The sequence below is a fragment of the Anser anser genome (assembly GCF_964211835.1).
Source record: "Anser anser genome assembly, chromosome: 5".
Lineage (NCBI taxonomy): Eukaryota > Metazoa > Chordata > Aves > Anseriformes > Anatidae > Anser > Anser anser.
In genome coordinates, this window is record NC_139725.1 from 39994668 (window position 1) to 40010672 (window position 16005).

General features: G+C 39.6%; 1 protein-coding gene across 5 annotated transcripts in view; it reads right to left on the bottom strand.

Moving 5' to 3' along the window:
* LRP5 (LDL receptor related protein 5) overlaps nt 1-16005 on the bottom strand; it is a 168567-nt gene that overhangs the window by 61890 nt on the left and 90672 nt on the right. For all 5 annotated transcript variants that reach the window (XM_083838263.1, XM_083838266.1, XM_083838264.1 and 2 more), the window contains one exon: nt 15390-15561. In XM_083838263.1, the coding sequence (XP_083694389.1) occupies nt 15390-15561 (172 nt within the window). The remainder of the gene's footprint in view (nt 1-15389; nt 15562-16005) is intronic.

Consider the following 16005-nt stretch of genomic DNA (forward strand, 5'->3'; position numbering starts at 1 on the left):
TGCTATCTGAATAAGGGAACAAAACCAGATCTTTCGTTGCAGACATTTTACAATGCATTCAGATTGGAAAATAAGCTCTGCTATGCATGTTGAACTGTACACTTGCCTTTCAGTGAGAGGACCAGATGGAATAAGCCCACAGTGGTTAAACCACAGTTTATACCAACCAAAATCATGCCTAGAAGATGCTGCTATTCTAAAGTGATCTGTATGCATTCAGTCGTTCAGATTAACACTAGGAAGCTATGACGACAAAAATGGCTGTGTTCAGCTCTGCTCTCAAGATGTTTTAAGATCGTCTCAAAGATAAGATAACAAATGTTTAAGTCTTGCTGATAATCTGGTGAATTGAAGATCCAATTCTGAGATGTTTTCATGAAATAAGGGACTTTCCTCACATAGGTTTGTGCTCACTGCCTGGGGCTAAATTAGGACTCACAATAGGAACAGAAGATGATAAAAGTGCAGCTGGTCTACAGCCATGTCCCTTTAACCAGCTTGATAAGAAAGAACCCCAGGAGAGGGAAACAAAACCCAGATTTGTTTTCCTAGAGAAACTTCACTTACCTTCTCTCCAAGTGCAAAGCTTTCATGCTGTTGGTTGCTAAAGCTGAGGGACTCTCCCATGCTTTACCTGCTCAGTGAGAGCAATGGGGTTTTCAGGCATCCTAAATAAGACTAAAATATCAAGAATGCATATGACAGAAAGGAGGTTTATGTTACAAGCAACTACCTGGGTTCTAATGATGCCATTTTCAGCAAGTTTATTCTTGTTGTAAATTTGCCAAACGTACTTCGTGTTTTAACAAGTAATAAAACCAGACACATAGGCAGAAGAAAGGGGCACTCTGTGCTTACCAGCCATTTTACAAATCTTAATGTTGTACTTTTCAACATTACATATACGTAATTATTAAATATATTATGTGTATACAGTAAGTCAAAAAAAACACGTGGTCCAAAATTTTAAATTGAAATAGCATGCAACATAATTAAAAATAAGCCAATGCAATATTTGATCTAATAAAAATTGCATTTTTAGTATTTATTTATTTTTACCTAGGAAGTGACCATAAGTCAGGCAAAGAACTCAAAGGCAACTCAAATGAATAAGTGGCAAAATATAACCTAAGCAATTGTTTGATTTTTAAACTAAGATCTCTGCTCAAGTATATTTATAAAGGTAAAACACATCCATGAAGCAAAGTTACTTCAAATTACAAGGCAGATAAAAATCACAGAAAAAGCACATCATACAAGGAGTTAAGATGTAAAATTTTCCTGCCACGATTCCTAGCTATGAACGGATGGTAGGTGTCATCGACAAAAGCAGCCTTAAAGGATGGCAGGGGCCCGTCTTAGGTGAAGGAAGTCACCTCAATAAAAGGTGACGAGGAAAACAGATGGCACTCCAGACAGAAAACAGAGCACAGACAAAGTGTAAAATGACAGGGATAATCAAGATGTTCCAATGGTCAGGATCAAGAGAAGGAAGTATCCACCTTGAATATATTTGTCTACAAAGTTTATCATTCATGTGTCCAGCTATGAAAAATCCTATTATAGTCACATGGACTGTGAGTCAATAAGGAAATAATTTACAAAACTACAAAGATATTATATATTCTAGAATCTCTTCTTTCCTTACTCCTTGGATACTCCTTATAATCTGCTTTCCTAAGCTCACTGAAGAGCATACTTATTTTTCTGCTTGTTTTTCCCTTTTAGTAGAAACCCCATACACAAACAGCCACCTTATTTTTCACTTGTTCACCATTGCTCTCATTTTTGTATTAGCACTACTGAAAAAAGCACTACAAATCACACAGAGACCAAACTTTAAGAAACGAAGGTGGGTGTTTGCCAAACTTTTAATTCCTTTGTTAAAGGAAAAAGAGGTAAGAAAAAACAAACCCAAAACCACAACACAACTAGGAATCCAGCAGGAATGGAAGCAGCAATGCAAGGAATATATGGATCCATTCTATGAAAAATTCTGATCAGGGGAAAAAAAGGTTCTATGAAGAAGGCTACCCTTGCTAGCTTTCAGATGGCAGAAAAAAAAAGTGAAACAAAAGGTCTGAGGAGAAAATTAGAAGCAGCTTTCAAAATAACACTGCACAAAACACCAGTGTGTTAGGAGGGAAAAGGGGAGGGAAGAGAAAGGAGGGGGGGTAAAGTAGAAAAAAGGAAAAAAGAAGGGGGGGAAAAATAAGCCATGACAACTTCTTGAGTGCTAGGATATTTAGCACTGCCAACTCACAAACCTGTCGAACATTTTCTTCCTGTCCACTATGCTTCTTCCTTCAATACTACAGTACTTCTGAAAAGGGGAGCAAGAAGAAAAATGATTGTCCTAAATTTGCATAACTGCACAACACAGGAGATTTGCGAGCATTTCTAACAACCAAATCAGCCAAACAAATTGTCTGCAGAAATGCAACAGTAAGCTATCGGGGTTCTTATGTCGGTAACATCAGAAGCCTGTTGGGAGAATCAAATCTTTTATTATAAAAAAATCAATCACAATTCCCATTCTGTTCCTCAAACCCTAAAAACCTGAGTGCCACTAATTTAGCCTTCTTACTGAAGAATGAATGCCAGATAAAAAGGAGCCGACGGCTGGAAGGGAGCCAAAGGAAAGCTTTCAGGAGCAAAACGCGGAGAACAATGTTTGTTCTGCGCTCAGAACCCTACACCAAACTCTGCACAGACAAGACAGGCATCTCTGGCTACATGGCTGAGAATATACATTTAGTGCGGAGAACACTGCCTTTAAAAGGAGAAATAAATTAGAGATTAACGCCTTTTATGCGAGCTGCACGAAGAAGAATTCCTGGAGCAATTCAATTCAGCGCGAGGAACAAGGTTTCTTTCAAAAGTCACCCTTTACTGGGAAGGGCGCTTCTTTGCAGGGAGTCTGAACTGAGAAATACACAGCTCCTAGCTTTCTATTTATAGTTATTCAGGCAGTGAATAGTCTCATTCCAAATGCCACAAGGCATACTCACAACCTTTTATTCCGGAGACCTGATTTGTGTTTCATTTCAAAAGTCCAGCACTATGAAGAAAAAAAAGAGGGGGAGGGGGAGAGAGAGAAACAGGAATGGCAACAGGCAACAGAAACACTTTTTCAGCTTTTTTTTCCTTTATGAGGCTGGTGCTAGAGGGTGTGGAAAAGAGAGTTTTTCACAAACTTCCCTATGGGAAGGAAAAAACGTGCGAGCTTTGGAGGCGCATGCATTTTTACTCATTAACGCTGAATACCAGCATGCTGCAATTTAAGGGAGTCTGGGGGAAGGAGGAAAAGGAGCGAGGGGTGAGAGCATTTCAATTACTTGGCTTTGAAGGACCCTTCTGAATGAGAAAGAGACAGAAAACACTTGTCAAATGCAAGTTCAAGTGAAAGCCACTTCTGCCAATGAAGTGTGCAGATGGCTGTGGGGGTTCCACTGAACCCTAACTGGGCTTCTATTATGTCTTTATTGCTCACAAAAAGGCAAGGGTCACCTTCAGTTTAGAATAAGTTAGCTTCCTTTCCCACAGAATGACTCTGGTCAATCAAGCCAGCAAAGGAAGTCTTCCTTTGAGTGACTGCTATCCCATCAGCACACTGAAGAATTTTTAGAAAGGCTAAATAGACACAAAAACCTTTGGTCTCATCTACACTACAGACATTTATAAGAAAAATTTCCCACCGTTGCAGGCAACCTTGGGAGTCCTAGGGTAGGCTGGTGGTGGCCATCATGTATGTCCATTAGATTTCTTTCTTATTAGGGCCAGAACATAGGAGTCTAAAAATGGTGCTGAAAACTTTCAAAATTTCATTAATAAGATGTGGCACGAAAAACAAAGTCCTTCACCCCTATTTTTAGCATTGCATTCCTTAGAAACACAGGAATCCCTGTTCCGCATCAGGGCAGCCCATGATGACAGGGCTCCTGCTTCTAACAGTAACCAGGTTTGCACGTTTTACAATGTAAGGTTCCAGAAATTCAGTGATGGGCAGATTTGGTACCTTCTGCCCTCCCAGCAGCTGCACTGTGGGCTCACTGATGTAATACAATGGAAGGAGAGGAGGTTTAGTGGCAAATTACCATGAAACTTATGGGAAGAAAAAAAAGGAAAAAATTCAACTGAACAGAAAAGAGAGTCTAACTAGCTGAGATGAATGGAGGTGTGAGAGTGAGAGGCTTTGGAGAAATATTCCAGCAGAAGGAGCAAGATCCCTCAGCCTTGTATCACAGAAAATGAGGCAGAGCAGGGCAATCACTAGTATGCGACATTAGAGGAGCTAAAGACAGTCCAGCTTGTGCTTTGCAATATTCTCTCTCCTGTACAGTACTGTAAAATACTATCATTAAGCTGAATATGTAAAAAAAAAAAAAAAACAGGAAGAATGCTAAATTTTGTGTTCATGGCACTTCACTCTGTATTCTTCATTTGAAAACCTGACACCTAATGTCAATAAACACCAAAAGGGTGCGGTGTCCTCCCCAGTGGTTTCAAAGGATTACATAGCAGAAGTAGAGTTCCAGGCACTGAAAGGTCAACTATATTCAATACTTTCCTTCCAAAACAGCAACAGAAAAATAATAGCTGGGAAAGACTTCTTCCCAGTGAAAAGTTAGTGCCCAGACCATGGTGACAAACCTGATAATCTGATAAAGCGCACTGTGCATATTGACACAGTTATACACAAAGACAGAAACAAATGTCTCTCGACCCTGTGATAAGAAAATATTCATAGGGTCACAACTCCTGGGCAGCTGCTCCTGGTCTTCCTCCTAGGCCAGAGGTGAGCTGTATGGCAATGCTCTCTGTTATTCTTGGAAGAGAGACTGTGAAAAAAGCAAAAGCAAAATGGAGAAGAGTACTACAGAAAATTCCTCAGAGCTACTGGCAAACAGGTGACAGTTAAAAACTTTATGCATCCTACGTGCTTGTCTGATAAAGGGAATCAAATTTACATGTAACATAGAACCCACCTTTTCCTCAGTGTCTGGAATAATATACTTACTTATTCTGTGCCCAAAAATGCATTAGGCTCTCCTAAAAGTGGAGCCATTACAGCACTTCATAGGTATAGAAGCCTTCGTACAGCTAAATACGAAATCTTTTAAATACAGAAAGGTGATCCCAGCAAGGGAAGCAAAGCAGAATTCTCTCCCTAGCAAAGCGGAAAAGAGTGATTTGATATCAGATAGCCTAAAATAATTCTTCAATGAGAAAGGAGAGCCTCAAGCATGTAAAACTCAAATAATTCTTCAACTTTGTAGCTTAATACATCCTCAGGATTTCCTCTTGATAAATATAGCAAAAGCTGCACATACAGAAGTAATTCCTAAGGACTCTGCAAAGACCAAATTTAGAAGCTGTCTGTCAGCTGCTAAGTTTTTAAGTTGTCCATTTACAAAAAGTAGTACAAAATACAGTCCCTGGAAAATTGACAAGATTTAGAGGTTTTTATGACTGTACAGAAACCCTGATAAATTATAAATGGTTGTAGAGGAAAATAACTTCATAGTGGTATGGATTCCACCACGGAAAGACTCAGAGGAGTATTTAAACTGGCAGCTGCCAGCATTTGTGGATTTTCACTTTGAGGCTAATGCGTAAGATGTCAAGCTTGGCATATAAAAGTTTGGGAGAATCCCTGATCAAGAACATTCTATAGAGGCTCCTCATTCAATCAAATCATTATTTGATAGTCCTCTATTCGCGCATTAGGTGGTGTGACTAACACAGGCCACATCATCTCCTGGATCTATTACTTGGGAAAAGAAGTCCTTGCTGTGACTGCTTCCACAGAATAGGGATTCGCTGCAAAGCTGGTTTTGCTTTACTCCTTTACAGATTAACATTTCTGGTTATTTACAGTGGTGAAAGCAAGGTCAGCTAATAAGAACTTTGCACTTGGAACAGACAGCACTGAACTTTTTGATGATTTTTTTTAGTTCCAGGAAATTAGGAAAAGGGGGGAAGAGGGGAGGTTAAGCCACTATCTCAGCATAACCTTTAAGAAAAAAAGATCTTTACTACAGAAGAGATTTGCTTTTATTGTGGAAAATCCATGTATGCTCAAATGGATCTCAGACAGCAGTCTTCACCCCAGATGTGTAAACTGCTTTCTTATTATACTGGGCCCATAAAAAGAACTAGGGTCTTGAAACTGATTTGAGGTTTTCTGGGAAGTTTCAGATTAAAGAACTATGAACATGCTCACAGCACCACAGGCTACTGATAAGACACTGGTCCAGGACATTTCCCTCAAGTACTGAAGCTTCCACATCCCAGTCTACTGGGCCGCTGCACTTCAGTCAGAACGTGATGAGGACAAGAATAATAGAGGCTAGATCATCATCCACCTGCAAAGAAACCTCCCCATCCCACCCAGAATGGCAAGAAAGGTTTTACTCAAGACTGCTGAAGAATGGAAAAATAATATACTTAAAACATATGCTTCTCCGAGAGCAGTCCTGAACACAGGTGGAATTGGCCAAACTTTAGATGTGTTCCTTATATAAAACACTGGCTGCAAACTCTTGAAACAGTTTCCCACTCAACACTGTCATACCTTTCCTACACTCGGGGCTCAGATACAAGTTCACCTGGTAGTTGACTCATTAAAAGGGGAGAGGATTGCATGCATGTTGATAAGTATGTCTTCTTTTATTTGGCAAATAAATTTCTCTGCTCTGTGAGCGCTTCCTTATTACGTATAGAGTAGAAAGGTGCAGTGCTTGCACCCAGCTCAGCTAAAGCCTCTCACTTTGTGAACGTGGATCTCATTTGCTTAGCAGCCGCCACACTTGGTAACAGTCCCCTTAAAAGAAAACATGGACCGTGTAGTGCAAAGTATAAAATAATACACGGAAATTCCTAATCAAGCAGCAAGCAAAACACAGACAACTTAGTCTTGTAATTAGAAAAACAGAGTCACAAGGCTGTATGCTCTTAAAGCAGGTAGAGGCTGACTATGTTTCTGTGCTCCAGAAAGAGGCAGTCTCACACCAGGAAATCCTGAACCAGAGTCTGTCTTAGAAAGAATTAACACAGCCAGAGAGTTTAAATTCATAAGAAAGTATTAGGATCTGAAACTATTCGGAGGTCTGACCTGCTGAACATTACAGTGCGTTTCATCTCAGCAGTCTCTGTTCCAAACTACAGGCTGGTGTGCAGAAAGTTCAAACAATTGCAACACCATTTCTATGGTAGCAAACTAGTTAAGAAAGAGCATTGCAAATATATCTAAGCAAAAAAATCAACATTTTTTAGCAGAGGAAGTTGAGACTCCACCAACATCCTTGTCAGTCTAAACCGAGGTGTTTATACTTTACTCCAAATCTGGTGATAAATCTGATGGTGCAAGCTGAAAATAGGCAAATAGGCAGATGAGAGACTGGGGAACCCTGAAGAGGAAGGAATAGAAGACCCTCTGTCCCCCTTGCTGCTGGATTTCTTGTTTCTTCCTAAAGATGCACACCGCCTTTTCACTGAAGAAGCCTTGTTAGGCTGTCATTTTGTAGAATTACTATCCGTTTTGTTCTTTATGCAACTCTCAAAATGTATATTTATAGTTGTCATCGCTAAAGCACTGAAGTCAAAGATACAGATTTCATCCCTCCCAGAAAACTTGTGTTCCATTCCAGCAACATCCCTCTGAGAAAAGCAAGCACAACTAATTTGTCAGTCTTCACAAAGTCCAAGAACTGACATAAACTTGTAACGGTATTTTAAGAAAGTCCTGCCCTCAAATGACTCCTCCTATCCACTCTACAATGACTACCTGGCTACTGGCAAGAAAAATTGTTCCCAAGTTCACTACTACCGATTATTCCCCTTCAGAACCTTCAAAGATAATTATACACCCATTCTTTGGATACTGCTGTGCTCACACAAAAATGTTTGCTGCCTAGAACTGAGTTGCTCCCTCCAAGTAAAACAAAAAATCATTGGCAACAGCATTCATGCTGGCTTGCTCCTCAAGCAAAACACATAGCAATAAAGGAGCCTAAAAGCCATTTCAAACTAACGAAAACGTAGCAGTATTTGATGACCACCAACTACACACAAACATACAACACCAACAAATATCCAATGGCCACAAATGGAGAGAGGTTTATACACCTCACTGCCTCAACACAGTTTGACCCCAGACAGAGAAGTAGTAATTTGAAAAAGAAAAATTTGAAGTGGCACTAAGAACAGCATTGAAAGAGCCAGCCCAGGCTACAGGAATATACTGCTGAATAGACCAATACAAAGACTAGGAAAGTATACGGGTTTGCTAGGCTGATTCCAATATATGCTCTTCAAGATTAACATCTAATCTGGCTTAGATATGTAGCACTTGCATCTAGAACGGATACAACACAAAAAAGGATCAAGAAAGAAAAGTATAGGAAAGTTGTATTTCAGGTTAGGGACAAAACTGTAAGCACATCAATTTATACTTCATTCCTAACAACTACATTTAGCTGATGTTTCTCAGCCACAGCTCTAAATCAAATCAAGCGTCATTAAAAGTTTTAAATTCACTGAAATGAAGGCCACTCGCTGTATTATCAATTTAAGCAATTTTATTCCTGCAGCTGTCTACTCGGAATGACATCTGTTCTTTAGATCAAAAAGAACCTGTGCTCCTTATTTCCACATCCATTTTACTTCTCCGTTCTCATGCATTCATACTAATAACGCAGTGTGGGGATTGTTTACTTTACAGAATCACAGGATGGGAAGGGAGCTCTGGAGTCATCTGGTGTCCCCCCCGCTCCAGCAGGGCCACCCAGAGCAGGGTGCCCAGGCCCACGTCCAGGTGGCTTTTGGAGCTCCCCAAGCAGGAGCCCCCACAGCCTCTGGGCAGCCTGTGCCAGGGCTCCAGCACCCACACGGCACAGCCGTGCTGCCTGGGGTTTCGAGGGAACCTCTCGTGTCCCACTTTGGGCCCGCTGCCTCTGGGCCCGGTTCTGTCTTTTATGCACCCTCCCCTCAGGTAGTATTTACAGACATCAATAAGAAACCCTCTGAACCTCCTCTTCTCCAGGCTGACCAGGCCCAGCTCTCAGCCTCTCCTCAAAGGAGAGATGCTCCAGCCCCTTCATCACCTTAGTGACCCTACGTGTGACTCTCTTCAGCCTCTCTTGTACTGGGGAGCCCAGAACTGGACACAGTTCCAGATGTGGCCTCACCAGTGCTGAGCAGCAGGGAAGGATCACCTCCCTTGACCTGATGGCAATACTTCGTGTAATGCAGCCAAGAACATCAGCCTTCTTAGTGGCAAGGGCACACTGCTGACTCTCGTTGAACTCTGTGTCTACCGGAACCAGATTTATATATTTTTATTTTTATGTCTAATTAGCATGTGGAGGTAAATTCAAAATAGCTGTTCTTTCCAAGAGACATTCTTATTTCAGTAAATTAATACACAGTATCTCCCAATGAGTTTATTACACTATATGGACTATACGCCAGAGCAAAGAAACAAACACATTAAAATGTATCAGTTAAAACTCAATTAATATTGCCTTTTTTTTTTTTTTACTCAAATGCGTGGAAAACAGTGTAGTATGTGAAGTATACTCCGACTTGTCTAGAAAAAAGCAGCTTTAAATTAGATTGTTAATTTTTCTACCTCTCTACAATTCACTTGTGCAAACACTACTCCAATTTAAGTAGCAAACTGTTCCAAATGACATTTTACCCTATTATGCAGTAGGTTAACAACAATCTACTTATAAAATTGCTTCCTTGAATTTCAAGGACAGCCCATGTAAATGAATCTTGGAAATTTTTTGGTGAGTTCCAGAATTGTCATTTGATGCTTACACTTTAGCTTGAACATCCTATAAAATTGCAAAGAATCACTGTATATATAATTATACGTCTTCCACAAAGATAAACAAAGGACATTTGTCGAGGGGGAGATAGGAAAGCAGGAGGACAAAGGGAAGTTGCCAGAAGGGGTAGTCTGCATAACGCTTATTCCAAGAATACTGCACAAACTTAAGTAAAATGCATACATAATAACAGGCACCTGAGAATTCAGTAATTGCTCGTTATGCAATTACACCTTAGGCACTTTAAGCAAATACTGAAGAAATAATACAAGGGAAACCTGGCTAACCACAAAATTGTTTTTTAAGGAGAATTAGGAAATTCTACACGTGGATGCCATTGGGTCTTTGCTTCTCTCCCTGCTGGAACTCGGTAATCCTTGTTAATCTATTGTTTGTTCCTGGAAAGTACCTTTTCTCTGTCAGTAAAATCCCAAATTCTCTTGGATTACTCCATGCCCCTTACTCATAGCTGAAGCTGTGTGGACAAACACATGATTTCAACAGACCTGACTCAAAATTTGCTATATATTTTTCCTTGCCGTCGCCTCTGCCAAACTAAGCAGAAATTTAAAAAGCTGGGAACAATGTTACCACGGGGTGCCAAATTTGCAGTGAAAGCCTCACAGGCTGCTGTCACGCAAAGTTTGACAAGCCTTGCCAAATGGTTTCTTCAGGATACGAACCGCTTGCGAAGTGACTGGGCCCTTTGTGTTGCAGCTGAATGCTGCAGATGGGAAGGTCTCCGTCAGGAAAGAGTAACTGCTGTTTGCACCATGTGAAGTTTCAGGCACGCGAATAAGAACATACTCTCCTGGTACAGGACCCTGCTTGGTACCTTCAGCAGCTCTGCAGTATTCCTTTTCTGTTTTTCAAAGAGTGCACTCAAAAGCAATGTGAAAACGTGTTAAAAAATTCCAGATCAAAACCAACCAAATACACCTCCAAAAAACAACCGAAAAACACCAAAAAACACAACCAAAACCTAAAACCAACTAAACAAAAGAGAAAAAAAATAAAATAATAATTGAAAAAAAAGCCACAAACACACCAGACATTCACAGTACATTTCAAACCTGAGGTCTAGCAAAAAGAATACCAAGCAGAGAGATACACAAATATATACAAGCTAAATTCACTCCTGCTTTTTTTTTTTTTTTTCCTGAATGGAAAGCAGTTGAATACATAGCATAGGATGAAAGCAATTCTATTCTACAAGCAGCTCTTCAGAAACCTACAGAAAAGTGTACAGGTTTTTAATAGCGCACTTTTTTCATTATCAGGCATAAGGCTTAATACTTATTTTTCCACCACCCAGACAGACTTTAATTGCAACTATACTCTGCAAAGTAGTAGAGATAATGTTTTCAGTTTAATTCCATTTTGCAATTTCTACACAGTCAGCTGGGACACAACTAAAGGGTTAGAGGAAAGTTTAGCCAGCACTACGCTTTTAAATAGTTTTACATCCTCAACAGTGAAAAGAAAAAAAAATCTTAATACTCAGCTAGGTCAACAATAGTAGAAAATATTAAACACATCCTCAAGTTGCAGCTAAGCTAGGCTTTGTTTTTGACAAACTGTGGGTGCAACAGACATACACAGACACACAGAAGAAATCACCAAGACACCAGCTGTGCTGGCAAGCCATCTATATAGCATCCTCTTGGCAAAAGAACACATGCATGAGAAGAATGCGTTCATGTTAAAGTGAAGAATAACTTCAACACTAAGTGGAAACGTCCCACCTCATATACCATACACAAGACTTCACATGTACTTTGGCTAGCAGAGCAGCATGAAATATGGCTTACTAGGCAAACCTAGGGTATTGAAGGAAGCTCTCAAACAGAGAAATGTTTCAGGAAACAATTATAAGGCTGCAAATAGAACAAGATAAACAAGAGATACGAAATACAATCCATTAGATAAATGTTTCTATTCTGAAATATATCCCTACTGCAATTTTTTGATCTTGCAGAGAAGTATTAATAAAAAGCTCTACTGGAGACCAGTCTGAAATCAGCCAACACCTAAGCTGTGTCAATAACCGGTTAAGTCATGCAGTTCTTTCCCAAGTGAGCAGAATACAAATGTCTGGCATGTGTTCCAAAATGGAAAGTGAAAATTTGTTTTCTAATGGACGTTCTGCAATAGACATTTAACATTCATTTCTACTGATGGCATGCCAGCGCCTTTTTAACTCATGCAGCTGCACAGTGGACCACAACAGGGCCCTTCACAGCACTGTTCCGAACTCCAGACAACATCCATGATATTTTTCCCCATCCCGTCCTAAATGGGCCTATTTAGGGATTTGTAAATGTCAGGAGTCTGTTCATGCTAACTAGCAAAAGTAAACACCAAGCATAAAAAGTGTTGGGGGGCGGGGTGATTTAAAGCAGGAATATTTATACCTGTTTTAACGTAAGAACTCATTGGTAGGGACATAAGAGATAAAAGTATTTAAATCTTTATACTAACAACTATAACTGGGTTGTATGATATACAGCAATCAAAATATCTAGAGATGTTGTAATCCACTTCATGTAAAAAATACCTTCTGTTTCTGAGACCAAGTAAAATACCCTCTTCTCTCTGTTTTTGAAAACAGAAGAGAACCACTAAAAGTATAATAAGCAAAACTGAGAGAATAAAAAGCCCTTACTTGGGCTTCTCCAACTTTCCTAAACTTAGATGCCAAATCAAACAGTACCATTGGCTTTACTGTCTTAAAATGAAGTAAGACAGACTGAACAGACTGCTTAAACCAGGGAGATCAATTGCACTAGTACAGTTCCAGCTACAAAAGGTGGAATCTAGAATGTTCTTTCCTACAGCCTGAAAGGTAAGGAACGCGACGACACCTCTACTAGTCATCAAGCCCAGTACATCAAGACACTGCGAGACAGCAAAGTTATATTTCTGAAGCCAGCAGACAGTCTTGATTCACTTCTTCCAGAGGGCAAAAACTTTAGAGAGTACGGACATTACTAAAGGCCCCAAAATTTATTTATCCGAAAATGCTGCATATACTATTCCCTCAAGTAACATGAAAACTCAATCGACTTCACAGAACAAGGGTGAAATTTCTATACTGCTTCTACTAAGTACTGTTACAAAAATGAACTGTTTCTTTTTTATAAATATATAGTATAGTCAAAACACAACCTCAACAAACTAGCTTACATTATAGGAAGAAAACTTACATTATAGGGAAAATATCTCTCTAAAGCAATAGTTTTATCCCCTTCTTCATCCCATTCTGGTTTGGCAATTCTGTTTATGAATTGATTTCAATTAGCTTGGTTACCTCATCTTACTTTGAAGCCATTTCAAATTCCCTGGAGAATTCCCTTTTGAAATTAAAATACTCAGAGCTAATTATTTAGCACCTTTAATTTTCAAACTGCTTTTCTGACATCTTTGTGGAAGATAAACAACTGCTTCACAACAACGACGTACCAGAGATAGCTCAAGGAACCTGTTTCCACCAGATGCCCAGAGCATTAGAACAAGACGTTAAAAATGAACGTTTGTCAGTATGACAAATCTCATCATTTAATGATAATAGAATAATACTTTTCAAATTTGTCTGACCTCAGGTCATGTCTTATGCTGTCAACCAAGCCTTTGAATTAATTATAGCCCACTATAACAACTTTAGGTTGAGGTTCAAAATCCAGTTTTTCCTTCTTTCTCAGAAATGTGAGCTAAAGAAAAGTTTAGGAAGTTCACCAGCAATAAGGTGACCTTGCTAAACAACTATTTTATTAAGAAACCAAGCACTGAAAGTGATGGGAAACACAACAGCATCTATATCAAATGTTTCAGACCTCCTCACAACACCTGGCTGTATCCATATTTTTCTGTTTTCTCTTGGAAAACTTCCTCTCTTCCCAATCATCTCTGCAGCATCCTGCTTAGCTAACTAACATCAATGCCTTTTCTGCTTGCCATAGAGAAATAGTGCAAAGCTACACCTATTGGCCTGAAATTGGTATTTCTGTCACTAATGCCTTATTAAATGCCTTACTGCCAGCTCTCTTCTAAACTGTTTGGTGCTCCTACAGAAACAATTGTCCTAGGCCAAACAGTATTTCTATGCTTGCTAGGTAAGATGTCAAGTTGGCTCAATATGCATCAGGAGCTGGAAGTTGCAGGCTGCAAGAGAAAACACTGGTGAGCTGCACAAACAAGATAGCAATATCTTCTCAGGCTGGAATTTCCTGGGAGCTGGGGGTGGAAAAGCCACCAAATCTCACTGGTATTGGGCCTAAAATGCCACAGTTAACAGTCAACTGTTAATAATTCAATGAAACTTCAGAATCTTGTAGACACGACTTCAGAGCCCAAATAGCCTGGCCCCAGAACCTGATTTAACATCTTTCAGTTATTTATCACGTTCTCAGTGAAATTACTTCAGGACTCTGCTGCTGTACTTTTTTGCTGTACCTAAAAGCTGTTTCATTTCTGTGGTAGCACGCTTCACAATTATTCTTTCAGACTAAGGTTTAATCATGGGATACTGAGGCAAAAACAATTGAGGGGAAAAAAAGGCATCTCCTTTATGAGAACATCTCAGGCCTTACTTGTGCAATTGTCAACATCCATGACTACACCAATACCAGATGTCTGCTTTGATCATATCTTAAATTTAAAGCAATGAATCTCCAGAGACACCTCACAATCTTACTGCTGGAAACACATGTAACAAGTAAGCAGATAATTTTTCCAGCTTTGTCTAGCATACAAAGTGTCCAAAGCAGGTTGATTAAAAATAAAAAAAATAAAGGAGTTTGAAAACAGGTAGACAGGATGGATTTTTTGCATTTAAAAAAATTTCTTCCCAATGAAAGGGGAACAAAAAGGAAGTCATGCCATACTCTTATCAGAAGTTCTTTCAATAACTAAGAAATATTTAATATTTCCCATAAACGCTTATACAACATCATGAAGGGGATTTCCCCTCCCCAGATTGTGTGACAGAATGCCTACATTGTTTTCAAGGCAGGCAGAAGGTACTTTTAAGCGTCGTGGTACATTGAAAACAACTTTTCTCCCATGCATCCGGACACCACGTAATCATTAAGGTCCTGAAATATGGCTCTCTAGGGCCTCCACATCCACTTTTTCCCATACACAAACCTTGCATCAAGTCTTTTGCATGCAGCAATTTCAGACACTAGTTCCAAGCACCACAGAAAATGCAAAACATTACTGAAAGAGGTTGTACCCGAGTGTTCCAATTTGTTTCAAAAGCTTCAGATCAAACCTGAGATTTCAAGCAATTAGATTATACTTCCAGCAATGCAGAAGTTTCTGATTGCATATCCCTTGGCATAGCAGTTGATGCGAAAGTTTTCGGAATCAGTACAGCATATGAACATACTTCCTTTCTTCTCTAATGTATTGTTTTGATAAATTTATTGTAAATATTAATGAAACAAAAGACCCCCCCCCCCCAAATGGATAAATATATCCAAGACATAAAGCTGCACATAACAACAACATGTTTTCTAAGAATGTAAACAAGACAGCTCTGTTACTCACCTCAATTTTATCTGTTTTTGCATCTCCCCAGTAAAGTTTGTCCTCTTCAAGATCCAGTGCCAAGCCATTAGGCCAACCTAAGGACGTGTTCACCAGAACTCTCCTCTCTGAGCCATCCAAATAAGCACACTCTATCTTTGGACTCTCACCCCAGTCTGTCCAATACATGTAGCTGTAAAGAAAAGGGCAGAAACAGTCAACGCACATAACATTCCAGCCGAAAAGCATCAAGATCTGTTCCGCTTTTGACAAAATATCCTAGCTTTCTGCTTTCCAAAATGCAACAAACAAACCAACTGACTTCAACAGTATCCTCTCTGCCCAGAAAGCCTGTGGAGTCTCCCTCCTTGCAGATCTTCAAAAAGATGCCTGTACATGGACCTCAGCAACCAGCTCTAGATGGCCCTGCAGTGGTTGGACCAGATGACTCCAGAGGTTCTTTCCCACTTCAACCACTCTGTCATTTTGTCATCAGCAATAACTAAATTAACCTCAGTTAACTCAATTAAACTACTGAAAATGTGCAGTGGCCCAATTCTTTAATAGTTATAATACTGAAGACGCAGATAAAAAAATCCAACTGAACATGCAACATATAGACTCGAAGGACACTGCA